The sequence below is a fragment of the Ambystoma mexicanum genome, chromosome 10, assembly GCF_040938575.1.
Source record: "Ambystoma mexicanum isolate Mex_15411 chromosome 10, UKY_AmexF1_1, whole genome shotgun sequence".
Lineage (NCBI taxonomy): Eukaryota > Metazoa > Chordata > Amphibia > Caudata > Ambystomatidae > Ambystoma > Ambystoma mexicanum.
In genome coordinates this window covers 1,529,166,790-1,529,183,297 of record NC_090932.1, presented here as the reverse complement: position 1 = coordinate 1,529,183,297, position 16,508 = coordinate 1,529,166,790, and the positions used below count along the sequence as shown (strand labels likewise).

The 16,508-nt window shown below is 49.8% G+C and overlaps 1 protein-coding gene across 20 annotated transcripts in view; it reads left to right on the top strand.

Annotated features, from left to right (window-relative positions):
- CIT (citron rho-interacting serine/threonine kinase) overlaps window positions 1-16,508 on the top strand; it is a 2,264,529-nt gene that overhangs the window by 1,929,562 nt on the left and 318,459 nt on the right. For all 20 annotated transcript variants that reach the window (XM_069619729.1, XM_069619715.1, XM_069619714.1 and 17 more), the window contains one exon: window positions 13,070-13,205. In XM_069619729.1, the coding sequence (XP_069475830.1) occupies window positions 13,070-13,205 (136 nt within the window). The remainder of the gene's footprint in view (window positions 1-13,069; window positions 13,206-16,508) is intronic.

Sequence of the window (16,508 nt, the reverse complement as noted above, 5' to 3'; positions counted from 1 at the left end):
GCCGCACCCTGGACCATAATGTCCACGGGAGGCAGCGCATGACAGTATGCCCCCTTCCAATGTTGTAACCCCCAGGTTTTCCAGGGTGAGCCCTGTGAAACTTCCGCAATAACCTAGGAGCATGAACAAAGGTAGAGGGTTCCCATGAATCTTCCGCCCTCGAGTATCCCTTCCATTGTATCAATTATTCCAAGCGACCTCGCCTGTATCGAGAATCACAAATTTGGGATTCCTCAAACTCCGCTTCTTCCTGGGGTGGTGGTTTGAGTGGAACTGAACGTGTAGAGGATCCCTCGGGAGCTTCCCTGAGAAGAGAGGAATGGAAGACAGGGGGAACCCTGTGTAAACAGGGAGGCAATTTCAGGCGAAAAGCCACTGGGTTGATCTTGGCCATAATAGGATAGGGTCCGATGAAACGGGGGGGAAAGTTTGGAAGGACGAGTCCACCGGGGAAGATATTTCGTAGAAAGCCACACCCGGGTGCCCACCTTCCACTCCGGCACCATTTGACGGTGACGGTCCGCTTGAGCCTTATTTGTCGCTTGACTGTCTAAAAGACTTGACTGGGCGGTCTTGTGAGCCTCCTGAATCTTAGACAACACCCCTTCTACAGCGGGTAGGTTGGATTCAATGGATGGAACAGGGAAAATCGTGCAAGGATGAAACCCATAAGTACAGTAGAATGGAGTGAGCCCAGAAGCGGAATGACAGGTGTTGTTGTAGGAAAACTCCGCCGTGGGAAGAAGAGAGACCCAATTGTCCTGTTCTTGGTTTACATAACAGCCTAGGTATTGTTCGAGGGTGCCATTCAATCTCTGTCTTCCCGTTGGTCTGAGGATGGAAACCGGAAGATAATGCCCGTTCAATGTCCAACCGATGACATAAGGCCGTCCAAAATGTTGAGACGTATTGGCTGCCCCTATCTGACGTAATCTTGTCGGGAAGGCCATGCAGACGGAAAATATCCTTGAGAAACACCTCTGCCATTTCTGATGCTGTAGGAAATCCGGGAAGAGGAGAGAAATGAGCCATCTTGGACATTAGAATCCACTGTTACCATGATGCAGGTACATGCACTTGAAACTGGTAGATCCACCACAAAATCAGTGGAGATGTGACTCCACGGACGTAAGGGTATCGCACTCTGTTCAAGTAAACCCAAAGGTTTGGTAGTGCGATTTTTGCTGCTGTTACAGATCCTGCAAGCTTGGACATACTGTCTGATTCCGTATCTCATTCTGGGCCAGTAGAAATACCTTTTGACGAGATCTAATATGCCAGACTGACCTCCTATGTCCTGCCGTTGGGTGATCATGACACCATTGAATGACTTGTCATTGAAGAGGCCCTGGGGGAATAAATAATCGATGGTCCTGAAACAAAAGCCCTTCTCTGTCAATTAAAGCTACCTTCTCCTGAGGGGTAGCCAGAATCGTAGCTTCTTTAACCTGCTGGAAAAAACTCGTCACATAGAGGAAAACCCGATTTCTGGGAAACAGTCTTTCTGTCGGTGGTAAATTGGATACTTCTAATCCACCCTTCCGAGATAGTGCATCAGCGAGGAGATTCTGGCTTCCAGGGATATACGTAATGCGGAAATCATACTGGGAAAAGAAATGGGCCCATCGAGCTTGGCGAGAATAGATGCAGTCCATAGACTGAAGGACTTGTAAGTTCTTGTGATCTGTTCGAATGGTGAACGGACTGTTACTTCCCTGCAGTAAGTGTCGCCATTCCTCACACGCGAGTTTCATGGCCAAGAGTTCCCTCTCAATGACCGAATAATTCTGTTGACTGGAAGTGAGGGTGCGTGAGAGATAGGCTATGGGATGTTCATTTCCGTTATGTTCCTGGAGTAGGACTGCTCCCACTGCGGCAGCCGAGGCATCAGTCTCTAGAATAAAGGGTTTTGTCTGGTCCGGGTGTCGCAGAATGGGAGCTTGACAAAACAGTTCTTTCAGGTGTTTGAAATTTCTTTCTGCTTGGTCATTCCATGAGAATGGTAACAAGGATTTTTTTTAGCAACTGAGTAATGGGTAACACCACTTCAGAAAAGGAAGGAATGAAACGCCTATAGAAGTTGGCCACTCCTAGGAACTTCTGTACTTTGACTGATCTGGGGGAGTGCCAGCTTAGAATGGCGTCCACCTTTCTTTGATCCATAAGAACCCCCTGAGATGAGAGTACATACCCCAGATAGGGCACGGTGCTGACCCCGAACAGACATTTCTCCTGTTTTACCAGAAGCTTATGTGTTTGCAGACGTGTCAAGACTTCGGTGAGATGTTTCTGATGCTGTTCGGAATCTCTGGAGAATACAAGTATGTCGTCCAGATAGACTATAACCGAGACAAACATAAGATCTGAGAAGACCCGGTCAATGAATCTCTGAAACACTGCCGGTGCGTTGACCAGTCCAAAAGGCATAACTTGGTACTCGAATAGCCCGAATGGAGTACGGAATGCCGTCTTCCATTCGTCTCCTGATTGTATGCGCAATAGGTGATATGCACTGCGTAGGTCTAATTTGGAGAAAATAGATGCTCCTTGTACAGCCTCTATTATGTCAGAGATAAGGGGCATGGGATAGCGATCCCGTATTGTGACTTTGATCAACCCACGATAATCAATACATGGTCTGAGTTCAGAAGAATCTCTTTGGTATGAAAAACAAGGGAGCACCTGCTGGGGACTTAGAGGGACGAATTAGACCATTCTGTAAGTTGTCGTCCAAATAAGTCCTTAGGGCTCTTTTTTCTGTTTGAAAGAGAAAACATTCGACCAAAAGGAACTAGGGCATTAGGAAGGAGATCAATGGCGCAATCCTCTGGCCTGTGCGGAGGTAGTTCCAATGGGTTCTTTTCTGCAAAGATATCCTCGAAAGCCGAGAAGTCCATAGGAAGAGAGTGGACACCCACGGTATTGGCTTGAGGAACTGTATGGGCCTTGGCTTCCATAAACCGTAGATCCTTTAAGCAGGCCTGTCGACAAAACTTCGATTCAAAGGTAATATTGTTGGTGGACCAATTCATCTGCGGATTGTGTTTTCGCAACCAGGTAATGCCCAAAATGAGTGGAAAATGGGCCGCACAGATGATATCGAACTGAATAGTTTCTGAATGTTGTTGTATGAACATTTGAAGAAACTCAGTAGCCTGTGCAATAGGGCCTGAACTGAGGGGCGTACCATCCACCCCCTCGACCTTCTGATCCTCCTTGCGGTCCATGCGTCGTAAGCCGACAGAGTCGGCCCAAATGGTGTCCACAAAGTTGCCGGCGGCCCCACAATCCAGTAGGGCCAATGCTTCGATCTTGCAATGGTCTATAAACAAATGCACCTTGAGTACCATTAATCTCGAATCTTCCTGTGGATTCACTCAACCCACTGATAATGACACATAGGGACTGGTAACTTCCCCTCGGATTCCCGTCCCTCTTGGGACCGAGGGTTCTCGTTTCCCGCTCTTCGTGAAGGAATCTCGGAGCAATTCCTGATTTGATGTTGATCTGATCCACAATAAGCGCGTAACCCCAAGTCTCTTCTTCGCCTTCTTTCCTCTGGAGTCAAGGACGAACATGTGGTTCCAATCTGCATAGGTTCTTCGGATCGGCCCGATGCGGCAACTGGAGGAGGAGGAGAATGGGCGGGAAAGGTAGTATTCCTATTCCATCGCTTTTCTATTCGGCTTTCGTAGAGTCGATGTTCTATTTGTAAAGCTGCCGTTGTGTCATGATGCCTACCCCCGGAGCACCAGGCCAGGCCCAGCACCCCCGGAAGCAGGCATCATGCCCTCGGGTAAAAGCCCAGCGGCCCCTTATAGGGGCTCTTTGGACTCAGTGCTGGCGCCTTTGGCGCCAGGCTCATGTTGGACATCAGTCCTGGCGCCATAGGTGCCAGGCTCATAAAGGGAGGTGTTTTGTGCACTTACCTGATGCAGACCATGCTGCACGCTTCAGGCCTCCCTGAGACCTGAAAGGGACTATTTTTTCATAGGGACTATTTTTTCACTCGGGCGTGGCCAGGGAAGGATACATACCTAGTTGGGAAAGGATACATACCTGGGACTTCTTTGGAGGCTATTTAAGCCACGCCCAGACAGCAGCTCATGCTTCGCGTTGTTCTGCTTCCTGCAGCTTAACGCTCACCGTGTCTGCTCCTGCTCCTGGACTCCAGCCACGCCTGCCTCGAACCTGGAAGACCTGCAAGGAAGGAAGAGAAGAGAAAGGTGAAAACCAAGGACTACTTCAAACTTCTTACCTGCATCCGGAATCTTCTCGCCAGCATCCCTGAAGAAAGACTTCCATTTAAAAGCATTGCGTTGCTCGCTGCAGCGCCACGCTTCACTCACCTGTCCTAGAGACATCTCCCGGCTCCATCGCGGCTGTCAGCATCGGACGCCACATCTCTGCACCTAGGGGAGAGAGGAAGAAACAAAAGGTGAGCAGAAGGAACACAGAAGGAAAGCCTGATTAACAGCCATAATACTTACCGGCTTTTCTTCCACATTTCGGGTCGGCGCCGCCCCGTTGGCAGGTACCGTACCCGGCCCCTATGGGGAAAGGACGAGAGACATTTCTGGGGAATGATAAGGACATTTAGAGGGATCGCCCTCATCACTACTCACCTCGGCAGTTTAACCCCTCGACGCATCGCCTTCATTCTGCACCTGAAATAAAGGACAGATCACAGGTTAGAAAGACAACATTAAGGGGGCCTCACTTGAACTTTGACTTTTCATACTTACGGCGCATCGCTCAGGAAAGTCAAGTGGATTTTGCCAGCGCCATTCTGAAAACCAGTGAAGTAACTGGACGAACGCGTGCCCCTGCACCAGAAGCAGGATGGAGAGTTCATCCTTCCAAACCATAAGGTGAGCTTAAACCGGGGTTTGGAGGAAGTTAGAGAGGAAAGAAGGGGGAAAGGGGGGAGCTAGCACACTATTCTGCAGACTGTTAATCCCCTTTCTCATCTGCAGAAGGATATTCCTACGGGCCAGGCAAGCACGATTTGGAGGTCCTGTCCAATCGGTGTTCCGGGTCCTGCGCATCACGCTAGAAGAGGCCACAGCAATCCAGACTAGACCAGCGCCCCCGTGGGAACCAGGTGAGCGTTACACGTTGTTAGTTCTGGAAAGGATGCCGGCCTGGGAGATCGGGCTAACTCATCTTGGATATCTTCTCGCAACCCTCTTCTGAAGATGACATATTGGGTCTGCTCCTGCCAACCAGCTTCTGAGGCTAAGCGTTTGAACGTGGAAAGATAGGTGTGCACATCAGTCTGGCCTTGACGTATGTCTAACAGATCTTCGCCTGCAGAAAACGAAATTTCAGGCCTCTCGAACTCTTGTTTTAGTCGACCTACAAAAGCCTCGTAGTCTTGCAGTATAGGGTCTGTTCTCAACACCAGTGGAGTGGCCCATGCCAGGGCATTACCTGACATGTTGGAAATCATGAATCCCACCCGGGCGTGACCGTTGGGAAATGTATGAGGTCTAAAGGCAAAATGGATACTACAAGCTTCCAAGAATTCTTTGAGCTTTTTTGAAGCTCCGTCATATTTCCCTGAGGGGAGTGCCATGGGAGGTAAGTCCACTGGTTTTGGTTCCCGATTAGAAACCAATTGTTTTAACATGTTATTTTCAGTCCTTAATGTTTGCACTTCCATGGATAGATTTCGAACCTCTGCTGAGAGGTTTTGAACAGCGGCCACCATCTCTTACAATTGTTCAGGGGTCGCCATCCTGACCACTGGGCGTTGCAAACTGTCAGCCCTCTGAGAATGTTCAGTCTCCACCCTTAACCTTTCTCCCCTTTCCTCCTCCTCACCTGAAGATTGGTCTTGAATAAATGATATTTGTGGTCTTCTAGCACAATAATCCTCCTCCTTCTTTCTTCTTTCTTTTTTTCTGAGAAAGTGTCTTTCTCACGAAATGGAAGCCACAGTGTACTAATGTGAATAGCACTACCTGCGGCCCCTCTTCTGGGAGGGACAAACTGGGGAAAAAGCCGTCTGGCACAAAAAACCCCAGAGGTGGAACAGCAACAGTAGAGGTCCATTGTAAGGATTCCGTGTGAAACAGCAACAGCGGAGGTCCGTCGTAAGGATTCCGGGTGGAAGGCAGGCTCCGAAGGAACCGTGAGGTAGCCAATAATGACGGTCAGCGAGAGACAACGGAGCAGAGAAAGAACCGGAAAGGAGTCAGAGCAAAGAAGAAAGGAAAAACAAGAGGACCCGATAAACGGGAAGGTAAGAAGCAGCCTGAAGGGCGGCAGAGAAGAAAAAGGATAAAGGAAGAAAACTAGCTTCAGCGCAACCGAAAGAAAGCAGTCAGGGAGCTGACCAAGCAGGTTGCAACGCACTGTGTGCCGGGGGGGGGCGTGGCTGATAAGCGTTCCGGCTCGCAGAGAAAGAAACACTAGACTGTTACAGTGACGTTCGGGAACGTGGCGGAACTCTGCAATGGCGGCCCCCAAGCCGCACCCTGGACCATAATGTCCACGGGAGGCGGCGCATGACAGTACATCACTGAAAATGAAGGAATACCTCTTTCAAAATGGATATGTTACAGGTCATGCCTTTTTGTTATGTTATGTGGTCTTGTACCGTGCACTGCTACCACTATTGTGGTCTCTTGGCGCGCTGGGGGATCTGCAATAGGAGTATTGGGAGGGAGTTTTAGTGGGAGAAGAGCAAGAACTTTTATGTGCTATTGGCAAATTCAGTTTGGAGAACTGGCCACTGAGCGTTGGTGCGTTTTTTGGTTGGTAGCAGACATGTGGTGTTATGATTGTGCATGGGTGCTTTGTGTGTACTTGTATTTAGTTTCATGTTGGGTGTTGTGAAGTGTGTGCGGTTTATGGTGCGGTAGAGGCAGAGTTGTGTTCATTTCAGAGTTTGGGAGTGAGTGTGCAGGATATTGGGTTTTTAGTATGGTTAGTTAAGTGCAACACATTTCCCACTCCCGCAATACAGTCAAGTGCAAAACTCTTCCCAGCTTCATGAATCCATCCCAGTGCTGTACCCTTCCTACCGGCAAAATACAACCAAGTGAGGCACATTACCTCTCCCTAAATATCCATCTAAGTGCAACATTTTTCCTACCCCCAAAACGCAGCTAAGGCTGACAAATTCCCACACCGAACACTCGAGGTACAGCATGATTCCTACCGTCGAAATATGGCTAACTGCAATACATTTCTTATCCCTGAAAATCCATCCAAGTGCGACACAGTCCCTACCCCCAAAATAGAGCCAAGTGCAACATACAGATGACTCACAATAAATATATTGGGCTATCTAGGGCGTGAAGCAGGTAATCTGCCCAGTGTTATAATATGATGGTGGTAATGTAGAAGTGGCAGGGTTTTAATTGAGCAGCCAGGTTCAACACAATGGTTAACTGGAAAGTGCAGCAGTGTTCAACATTGTACACCATTTAACACATCTGGTTCCAAAGCACTGGCCACCCTCGTACACAGCTAGGCTCAGTACAGTTTGACTGTGGCAAGGCATATCTTTATGGCAGTTTTATACTCATACGTCCAGTCCCCTTTCCTCCATTCTTGTGGGCGTCCCCCAACATGGGGATGGTACCAGAACCTTTATCAGTGAAATATTTAACTTCCAATTTAAATTTAGTATAGCGTCCTGGGGCACCGCCTCAGGCATGGGAACGCCCCTGCCTCCTGCGCCTCAACTCGGTCCCTTTTTCTGCATGGAAGGTGTCAGTCCTGGCGGCCAGCATGGGGACCTTTTTAGCTTTCCGCTACTTCCCCATTGTTTTTTCAATTCTTATTTCAATTCCCTTGGGTGCCTCACCTACCCGGCGCATGTCGGCCGCAGGAGGATTCATGAGGTGTGTCTCTTGCGACTGCTCGTTCCCGTCCTTGGACCCCCATGCATTGTTTGGGGCCCGACCACTGGGACTCGTTTGCGGCCTGCAGCGATCTCGGTCACAGGGCATTGAAGAATCGGTTGTCGTGGTGGAGGGAGATCCTCCATGATTCTTCCCCCTGCCCACCTTAAGCACTTCGACTCCTGGACATCTCGTAAAGACAAGGTAGGAGCACAGCTCCACAGCGCAGAGACTCCTTCCCCTGGTGTTCCCACAGATCAGTGTTCCTCTCATTTAGGTTCTGGCAGGCCTGAGGCCTCTATGGCTACGAGCTCCCAAGCCGAGGGACCCAGCTACCGACTCCCAAGCTGAGGGGTCCATGGGCCCTACCATGTTGTCCACAGACGGACCATCATACTTGTCCTCCCCTTCTACCCTAGGGGCTAAGAGATCGTTGAGTGCCACCTCAAAGAGTCGGCTCCTGGCACAGGTGCCGAGGGCTCCCAGCCTACCGGAGCTTGCTCCAAGTCTGTCATCCAGGGCATTTTGACTACCGGCCATCTGGCTGAGGGCTCAGCGCCTACCAGTGGGCTCTTTGAGGTTGACACTCTCTGCTTCGGGTACAAGACCCAAGCTGTATCCTTTCGTGCCTGAGGCCTCTCTTGGCTCATGGCCTTCGCGTACCGCAGCCCAGGGCATGGCGCAAGGCTTCAAAATGGCGGAGCGGCACGCGTTGGAACTTGCTAGGCAGGCGGCCATCTTGGATCCGTCTCAGGGCCGGCCAGTACTTTCACCCATTCTGTGGGCTTTGCAGGACTATTCCAGCCCCTTCTTTCTAGAAGCGGTAGTGGATCCTACGGTGCAGGGCTTTTAGTCCCTGCAGTGGTACATTCACCCATCACAACCTGGTGGTGACAACGGACTCCTATCTTTCGGGCTTGGGGGGGGGGGGGCTATACGATTCATGGAGCATGGTCCAGGACGGAAGCCCTCCTACATATCAATCTGCTCAGGGCAGTGAGCCTGGCCCTTATGGCGTTTTAATCAGGGACTAGTCGGTTCTGGTCATGACAGACAATTCACTACAATGTTTTGTCTGAACAAGCAGGGTGGCACCTCTTCCTCCCACGCCCCTCCTCTGCATGGAGGCAGTTTCCATCTGTGAATGGGCCCTCAGAGAGAATTTGGATTTCTGCAGTCCACCTGCCGGGGGACAGCAATGCAGGAGCGGATCAGCCAAGTCGCTTGGGGTTAAACACCTAAGAGTGGGAGTTGCACAAGGACTCCTTGTTGCCCCTGATCCAGCACTGGAGGTTTGCAGACCTAGACTTGTTCAACCCTCTCCTCTGAATGCCAGGTGCCCCCAGTTTGCTTCATGGGCAGGTCTGGGTCAGGAGTCACTGGGAGACACCTTCCAGATCTGCGTGCACGGCCGCAGGTGTTTACGCTTTCCCTTCCACCTACTGGCCTTCAAGACCCTGGTTTTCGGATCTGCTACATTTGTGCTCCCAGGGCCCTGTACATCTTCTGATCCCCAGCAGGGGCTTCCTGACGCAGCAGGGTGGAGCAGTGGAGGATCCGTACCCAGCCAAACTGGTCCTGGCGGCCTGGTTCCTGATCAGCTGAGGCTTCAGCATGTTCTATTTCCAGATGAGAAAGGGGACATCATTCAGCAGTTCCAGGAGGTCCTCGACTCGGTCCCATTATAAAATCAAAGGGACTAGGTTCTGTATTGGGCTCGTAACATGGGTCTGGACCCTGTCACCTGTCCTCTGGATGACGTTCTGGCTTTTCGGCACACCTAGCTCATTCTGGAGTTCAGGTAGATACTTGCTGCACTTATTCGGCGGCTTACAAGAATTCCCCTGAGCATGTGTTTTTGGTAGCCAACACAGTGGTAAAGGCACACCTTAAGTGGTTTTCTAGGCGTTTTCCTCCAGTGCATAGGCCACACCGGGTCTGAGACCTCAATGTGGTTCTTGCAGCTTTTCAACGCAGGCCTTTTGAGCTGATGGCCTCTGTGGACATCCACTTGGTGACACTGAAGACTGTTTTATTTGGCAAACATGTTCCTGAGGGAATTCATGCCCATGCGGTCAGAGCCAAGGCCGCGGCTGTCGCGTTTCAGAGACATGCTTCTTGGGATGTCTTTAGCAAGGCAGCCACTTGGGCCACTCTGCTGGCCTTCTGTAAACACTATTTGCCAGACACCAACTCCAGGCGTGATGCAGTTTGTTCAGGCGGTTCTGAAGAACCTTTTCACTTCTTCCTAGATTTGAAGCAGGTTGTCACAGCTCCACCCTATGTTCTTGTTCGGTGGAATCACCCACAAGGATGGAGCAAAGGGGACAGGACGTATGAGTAATTAAAGTTACTCACTGTAGTGACTAGAGTACTCGTAGTCCATAGTCCCCTTTCCTTCCTCCCCACCTTCCCCCGCTAGTATGTCCTTGCCTTACAGTTAATATAACTAGCTAGGTATCTAAGCGCCCTGCATGCGTTACTAAATTTACAGGGTAAGCACTTTTTTTTTGCTGCCAAATGTTCCGGTACTTGGGGAATGCCCACAAAGATGGAGTAAAGGGGACTATGAGTACTCTAGTCACTACAGTGAGTAACTTTCATTTCTCATTGATTTCTCTCTTTTTTTAGTTGGTGGAGTTTGTCGCTCAGGGGTGTTCTTAGTTAGGATTGTTAAAGAGCCATAAAATTGAGGTGATCCTCTGTTGTATTTGGAGCAAGTTCCAGAGTTGCACTGCTATGCAGGAGAAGGCTGATCCTCCAAATTATTGTTTTGAGTCTTGTTTCGGCTCAAGGTGGATGTCGTTGCTGGATCTTAATGTTCGTCCTGGTTTGTAGATCATGAATTTTTCCTGTATGAATTCCGGTCCTTGGCCATGGATCTCTCCCTGCGTTATGCAGTGTTTTGAAGAAGATACACTTTTTGACTGGCAGCCAATACGGCTATGGAAGGTGCTGGTTGTTTGCCATGTCTGTGGGTGTAATCATTTCAGTTTTGTCCAGGTTGAGTTTATGGCCGATTGTCCTTATCCATTGGTTTAGTTCCCTGAAGACAGTTGGTTAGTGTTCTGTTTTCCTCTTCGTTGGCGTTGATTTTATAGATGATTTTGGTGTCTTCTGTGTAGTTGTAGCAGGTGAGGCTGTGTCTTTTGAGGAGGTTGATTAGAGGTGTCAGTAACAGTGACGGCGACGAGCCCTGTGGAACTCCACATGTTGTTCTTCGAGGTGTTGATTTTAAAGGTGTTTGTTTCGGTTCTTTCTGTCAGGAATGATTTTAGCCTGAGGAGAGCTGTGTTGCCAATCCCAATATCTACCAGTCTTTTGATGAAGGTGTCATGATTGACTCGGTCGAAGGATGCTGAGAGATGAGTATTCGTGCTGAGTTTGTGTTGGGGTCAGTGGTGGTCTTTAGATACTTCTTTGCTATCCAATATCCACAATGCATTCCTTCACATGCCCATATACCCAAAGCACAGGCTGTCCCTGGGGTTTGTTTATAACAAAGAGCATTATGGTGCTTCCCATTAACCTTATCTTAGCCACATGCATATAACAAAATGCCTATCCCTGAACAGCAGCATTTAAGAACACAAGTAATCCAAGTCTACCCTTCCTTGGACAATTGGCTGATAAGAGAAGATTCACAAAAAATCGCTGCACAAGACCTGCAAATGTGTATTAAAACATTTGAGAAATAGGGCTTTGAGGTAAACTAAAACGTTTTATCCTGATGGACAGCCACCATATTTCTGAGAAGTCCATTGAACACAACACACAACACACAACTGATGATGAGCCTACTATGGCTCGGGCTAGCAGGTTGTTATTGGCAAAGCCCGCCTTCCATAGTGTTGATTAAGGCTATAATAAAACCCTTGAGCTAGATATTGTATGTCTAGAGTGCTTTGTGATCCCGGTAACCATCCTGACATTGATTAACTGATTTGTGCATATTCAAAGTGTTTGTCTTGTATTTGCTCAATTTTTAGCACAGTTCATGAATAATAACATTCTATTATTGACTAAAGTACAAAGAGAGACTCCATATTGATATAAAGACAAGAAACTCAAGAAACTCGTATGTAGACAAATAGATGTTCAGACAGGATTTCACTATACTGTAGAAATGGTTTGCACGCTTTGAGTGCTCATAGGATGTGTGTGTGTGTGTGTGTGTGTGTGTGTGTGTGTGTATGGACCCCAAAAAATACGTGTATATTCCTCCTAAGTGGGGGAAGTCAATAATCCCTGTGCCTCTCAAAGGCCCATGGGCAAAAAAAACAGTTTTTGTCCAGCATTGTTGGTAGCAGAGCGAGTAATGCACTGAAAGGCTAACATTTCACACAGGAACAAGATCTGAAGCCACATAAACAGAAAACCAGTAGTTCTGCTGGCGAATGTCCTACACTGTGAGCAGTTTTCATATGTAGTCACGAAAAATGCAATGCCTGGCTTAAGCCCAAACGTATTTCTTTTGAATATGTGGCAAGGCCTATTTAGTATCGGAACAATAAAATGAGGGCACCACTTAAAGTTAGAAGAGCAGATACTAAAATAATTTCGCAATGTTCAATTAATTTCACTGAAATTGATTTTTTCGTAGTAAAACATTACATATGATATAGAATGCTGTCAGAATTCATCCCTAAAGCCACACTCCTTATTAATTTATTTTTAAAGATCTAGCTTTTAGAGGTACTATACAATTTTTGCTGGGTCAGTTTGGTGAGAACTGATTCGGTTAATGAGCGGACTGTCGTTTCTGAGGTCAGGGATGGTTTTGTCCTCTCTCCTCAAGGAGATGTGGTGTAGTCTAGTGGTTTATGCACTGTTGTACCAGGAGGCCTGATTTCCTCGTTATGGGGAAATTACATCAACTCACTCTATAGTGAGCTTAAAGTGGGTTAAACAGCAGTATTTAATACAGTACAGAAAGCAGATGACTAGACTGAGGTTCTTTACGTTTCCCTGAATAACTGCTAGGAAATATCATATGCTATCCGACATATGGATCCTGCATATTCTTTTAACTGTTCTTTGTATGTTTCTTAATAGAGACATTCTTAATGTTACTGTTTGTAAATTCAAATGGCATTTAGGAGAGCACTATTGTAATAAGTAAGTAACTTCTTGCACATCTGCTCTTTGGTTCTGTTCTTTGAACGCTAAAAGTTTAACATACGATGCTAAGCAGTATATGTTTTTTTGTGCAGATTGTTTTGGTGGGAGCAGAGGAAGGTCTTTATACTCTGAATGTCCTGAAGAACGCACTCACACACATCCCTGGAGTTGGTGCTGTCTTCCAGCTTCACATAATCAAGGAGCTGGAGAAGCTACTCTTCATTGCAGGTGAGATGTTTATTTGGGAGATTAAACAGGCAGTGCTTATGGTGACTGCTATCTTTTTGTAGTGTACAAAAGGGTGCAGGCAGAACAAAACTGCTGCTGTTCTTGCTTTCTGTCCACCCACAGCCGTTCTATGTAATCTCACTTACTCTTACGTCCTTTCCCCTTTTCTCCATACTGTATCGGCGTCCCTTCCAAGGGACGGGAGACGAAACCTTTTTCACCAGAATAAACCTTCTTTTCCTTTTAAATTTAGAGGCGCGGGGGGCGCGGCCCAGGGAGGATGCGCTGCCCTGGCTGTGCCCTCCGGCACCACACCCTAGTCCCCTTTTCCGCGTTGACAGGAATGGGACGAATTCACCAGCGCCACTGGGTTTGGCTTCGGCCATGTAATTCCACGTGCAGATACTTCATCTCTTTGTCTTTTTTGTCTTATCTGTCATTCAGGTACTCAGTCCTCAGGCGTCACGCTCCTCCCCGGCACATGTCGATTTCTACAGGGTTCAGCAGGTGTCCATCCTGCCACGCCCTCTGCCTACGTTGTCTTGGCTCAGACCACGGTTGGCAATCATGTTCGGCGTGTGAATCGCTGTCCTCGAAGACGCTGAAGAACAGACTAGCCAGGTGGAGGGAGCTCTTCCAGAGGTCGCCTCCAGAGGATCTCAAGAACCTTGTGAAGCATCAAACCCAGGATCTCAAGAACCTTGTGAAGCATCAAACCAGGCCCAAGGTAGGGCATATATTTTCTAGCGCACCCCGCAAGGGAGACTCCTACTCAGGGACTCTCCCGCGCGGGAGGGACCGACCAGGTCCTTCTACCGGCACGTGCACCGAGGCTGCTACAGCTACCGGCCTTCGGGTCGAGGGATCCTCAGATCCTCCCGGGCGCAGTGTTGAGGGAATAGAAGGTTCTTTTACCGGCTCTACACCCGAGGGGCTCCACCCTTTTACCGGCACCATGGCCGAGGGGTTACTCCCTAATACCGGCAATACGTCCAAAGGGCTATGACCTAATACTGGAAATAAGTCTGAGAGGGCACCTAAACGCAGCTCTACCGACCCTCGGGTCGAGGGTGTCGCACCTACCGGGCCGAGGCTCGAGGAGCACGGTAGGCCTCGTGATACACACGCAAGAGTCTTGGACGAGGCCGGACCCAGCGGGCCAAGCACCACATTGCAGGCACGTGGCAAGCAGCTCGACAAAATGGCCACCGTGCCAGAAAGAGGCACCCGTCTGACGCCATTCCAGGAATTTGGCGAAGAACGAGTGTCAAGGTGGGACTGGCCTCAACCAGGTACGTGGCCTACAGTCTACCCCTCATTTGCGCTGGGCAGCTTTCCTTTGCGTCCAAATGGACAGGGTATGCATCGGCTCCAGCAGCCCCCCGCTAACCTGTCGGCACCCCCTGCTTCCTCTTTGGCCAGTGAGGAGGTGCTCTTCGAGAAGTTCCTCGGCCTCATGAGGTCTCCTCAGATGGGGGTTATCATCAAAGACGCCATCAGGGAAGTCATCCCTGCCCTGCTAGCGGCACCACAGATGCCTCCATCGGGCCCCGAACCCCAAGTGCAGCCGCCTCCTCCGGCTTCACCGCCAACTCTGCAACCTCTGCCGCCTCCTCAGCCTCTGGCTGTGGTCCCTGTACCCCAGCCTCCGGCGCCATCCACTCCTCCTCCTCCACAGGATCCTCCAGATCTGCAGGATACGGATGAGCAGGAGTATCCGGACACGCCACCTTCAGCCAGAGCCTTCCACGAACGTCTTGCTGACCTGGCGGAGTACCTGGGCCTCCCCCCAACCCGAGGTCGAACAGCCGGCAGAGGGGGTTCTGGCTGAAGTCCTCACGCGACGCCCTTCTGCCAACACGGGGATTCCACTGAAAACCGATATAATCTCCCTGGCAAAGAAGGGTTGGCTCAAGCCCCACTCGGCCCAGCCGGTCAATCGACACCTGGATACCAAGTACAGGCAGATGGAGGGGGATATACTCTTGCTCTCGACCCATCCTCAGCCACACTCCTCATGATCACTGCGGCATCACTATACTCCAAGCCGCAGTCGTCCTCAGCCTCCTCCTCTGCGGCGCTGCTAGGAGGAGAAGATCTTGGAGGCGTACGGCAAGAGCATCTACTCCAACGCATCCTTGTACCTTTGTCAGGCCAATGCAGACGCCATGCTTGCTGCCGCCAACCAAAGATTCTGGCGGGAAATTGCAGACTTCCTTTCGGAACGCCCCACCCAGTGTCAATCACGCTTTAAGGCGGGGCTAGCTGAAGCCAAGCTGGTGGCACATGACCTCATGGAATCCACAGCGGCTCATATCGATACCTCAGGCCGTGCCATCTGTATTGCCAAAGACATGAGAAGAACAGCCTGGCTCCGGGCAACAAAATTCAACCCGGATTTCCAGGAGCGCATTCTAGATATACCATTCGAGGGGGTGCTACTCTTCCACTCCTCTACGGACGAAGAGCTGAACAAAAAGAAAAGCAGCTCATAAACGGCGAAGTCTCTATCCATTCTTACAAAGACCACGCCCAAATCATACACCCAATCTCAGCAGCGCTCGGAAAAGGGTCGTACATATGGAGGGTTCCGCGGCTTCCAGGAACGCAGATCCAGGAAGCCGACCGCTCGCCGTCTTGGAACCGGTGCAAACAACAAAAAGGGGGGGGGAGTAAGGGCTTTTTCAAGTCTTCCTCCTCAGCGTCAGCCTCCTAGGGAAAGAAGGCATGACACACCCCTCCGGGTCCACATGTCTCCAGTGGGGGGGCAGGCTTGCTCTGCATGCACATTTCTGGCGCCAGAATTTCGTGGACCCCTGGATCCTTTCTGTAGTATCCACGGGGTACTGCCTTCCTATCCCAGCCTCGCCTCTCCTCCCCGCCACTCCCACAGACTGGGACAGCAACTCTTTTGGCAGAGATCCGGTCGCTCGTAGAGAGCCAGGCAGTGGAGGAAGTTCCAGCCTCCCAGAGAGGCTGTGGCTTTTACTCCAGGATTTTGCCATTCAGAAGAAGAACCAGGCGGCCCTGAGAGTTGTGCTGGACCTTTCCACCCTCAACCTCTCCCTACCTCTGCAAAAATTCAAGATGGTTACGCCAGCTTTTATAGCACATTCATTGGACAAGGGACTGCACGTCCCAATTTGGCAGCCCCATCGTTCCTTCCTACGGTTCAAGATCATGGGCTGCAATTGTCAATACTAAGTCCTTCGATTTGGCCTCAACTTGGCCCCAAGGTCTTTACCAGACTCATGAACGCTGTGGCGGCCCTCCTCAGAGCGCAGGGCCTCCACATCTACCCAT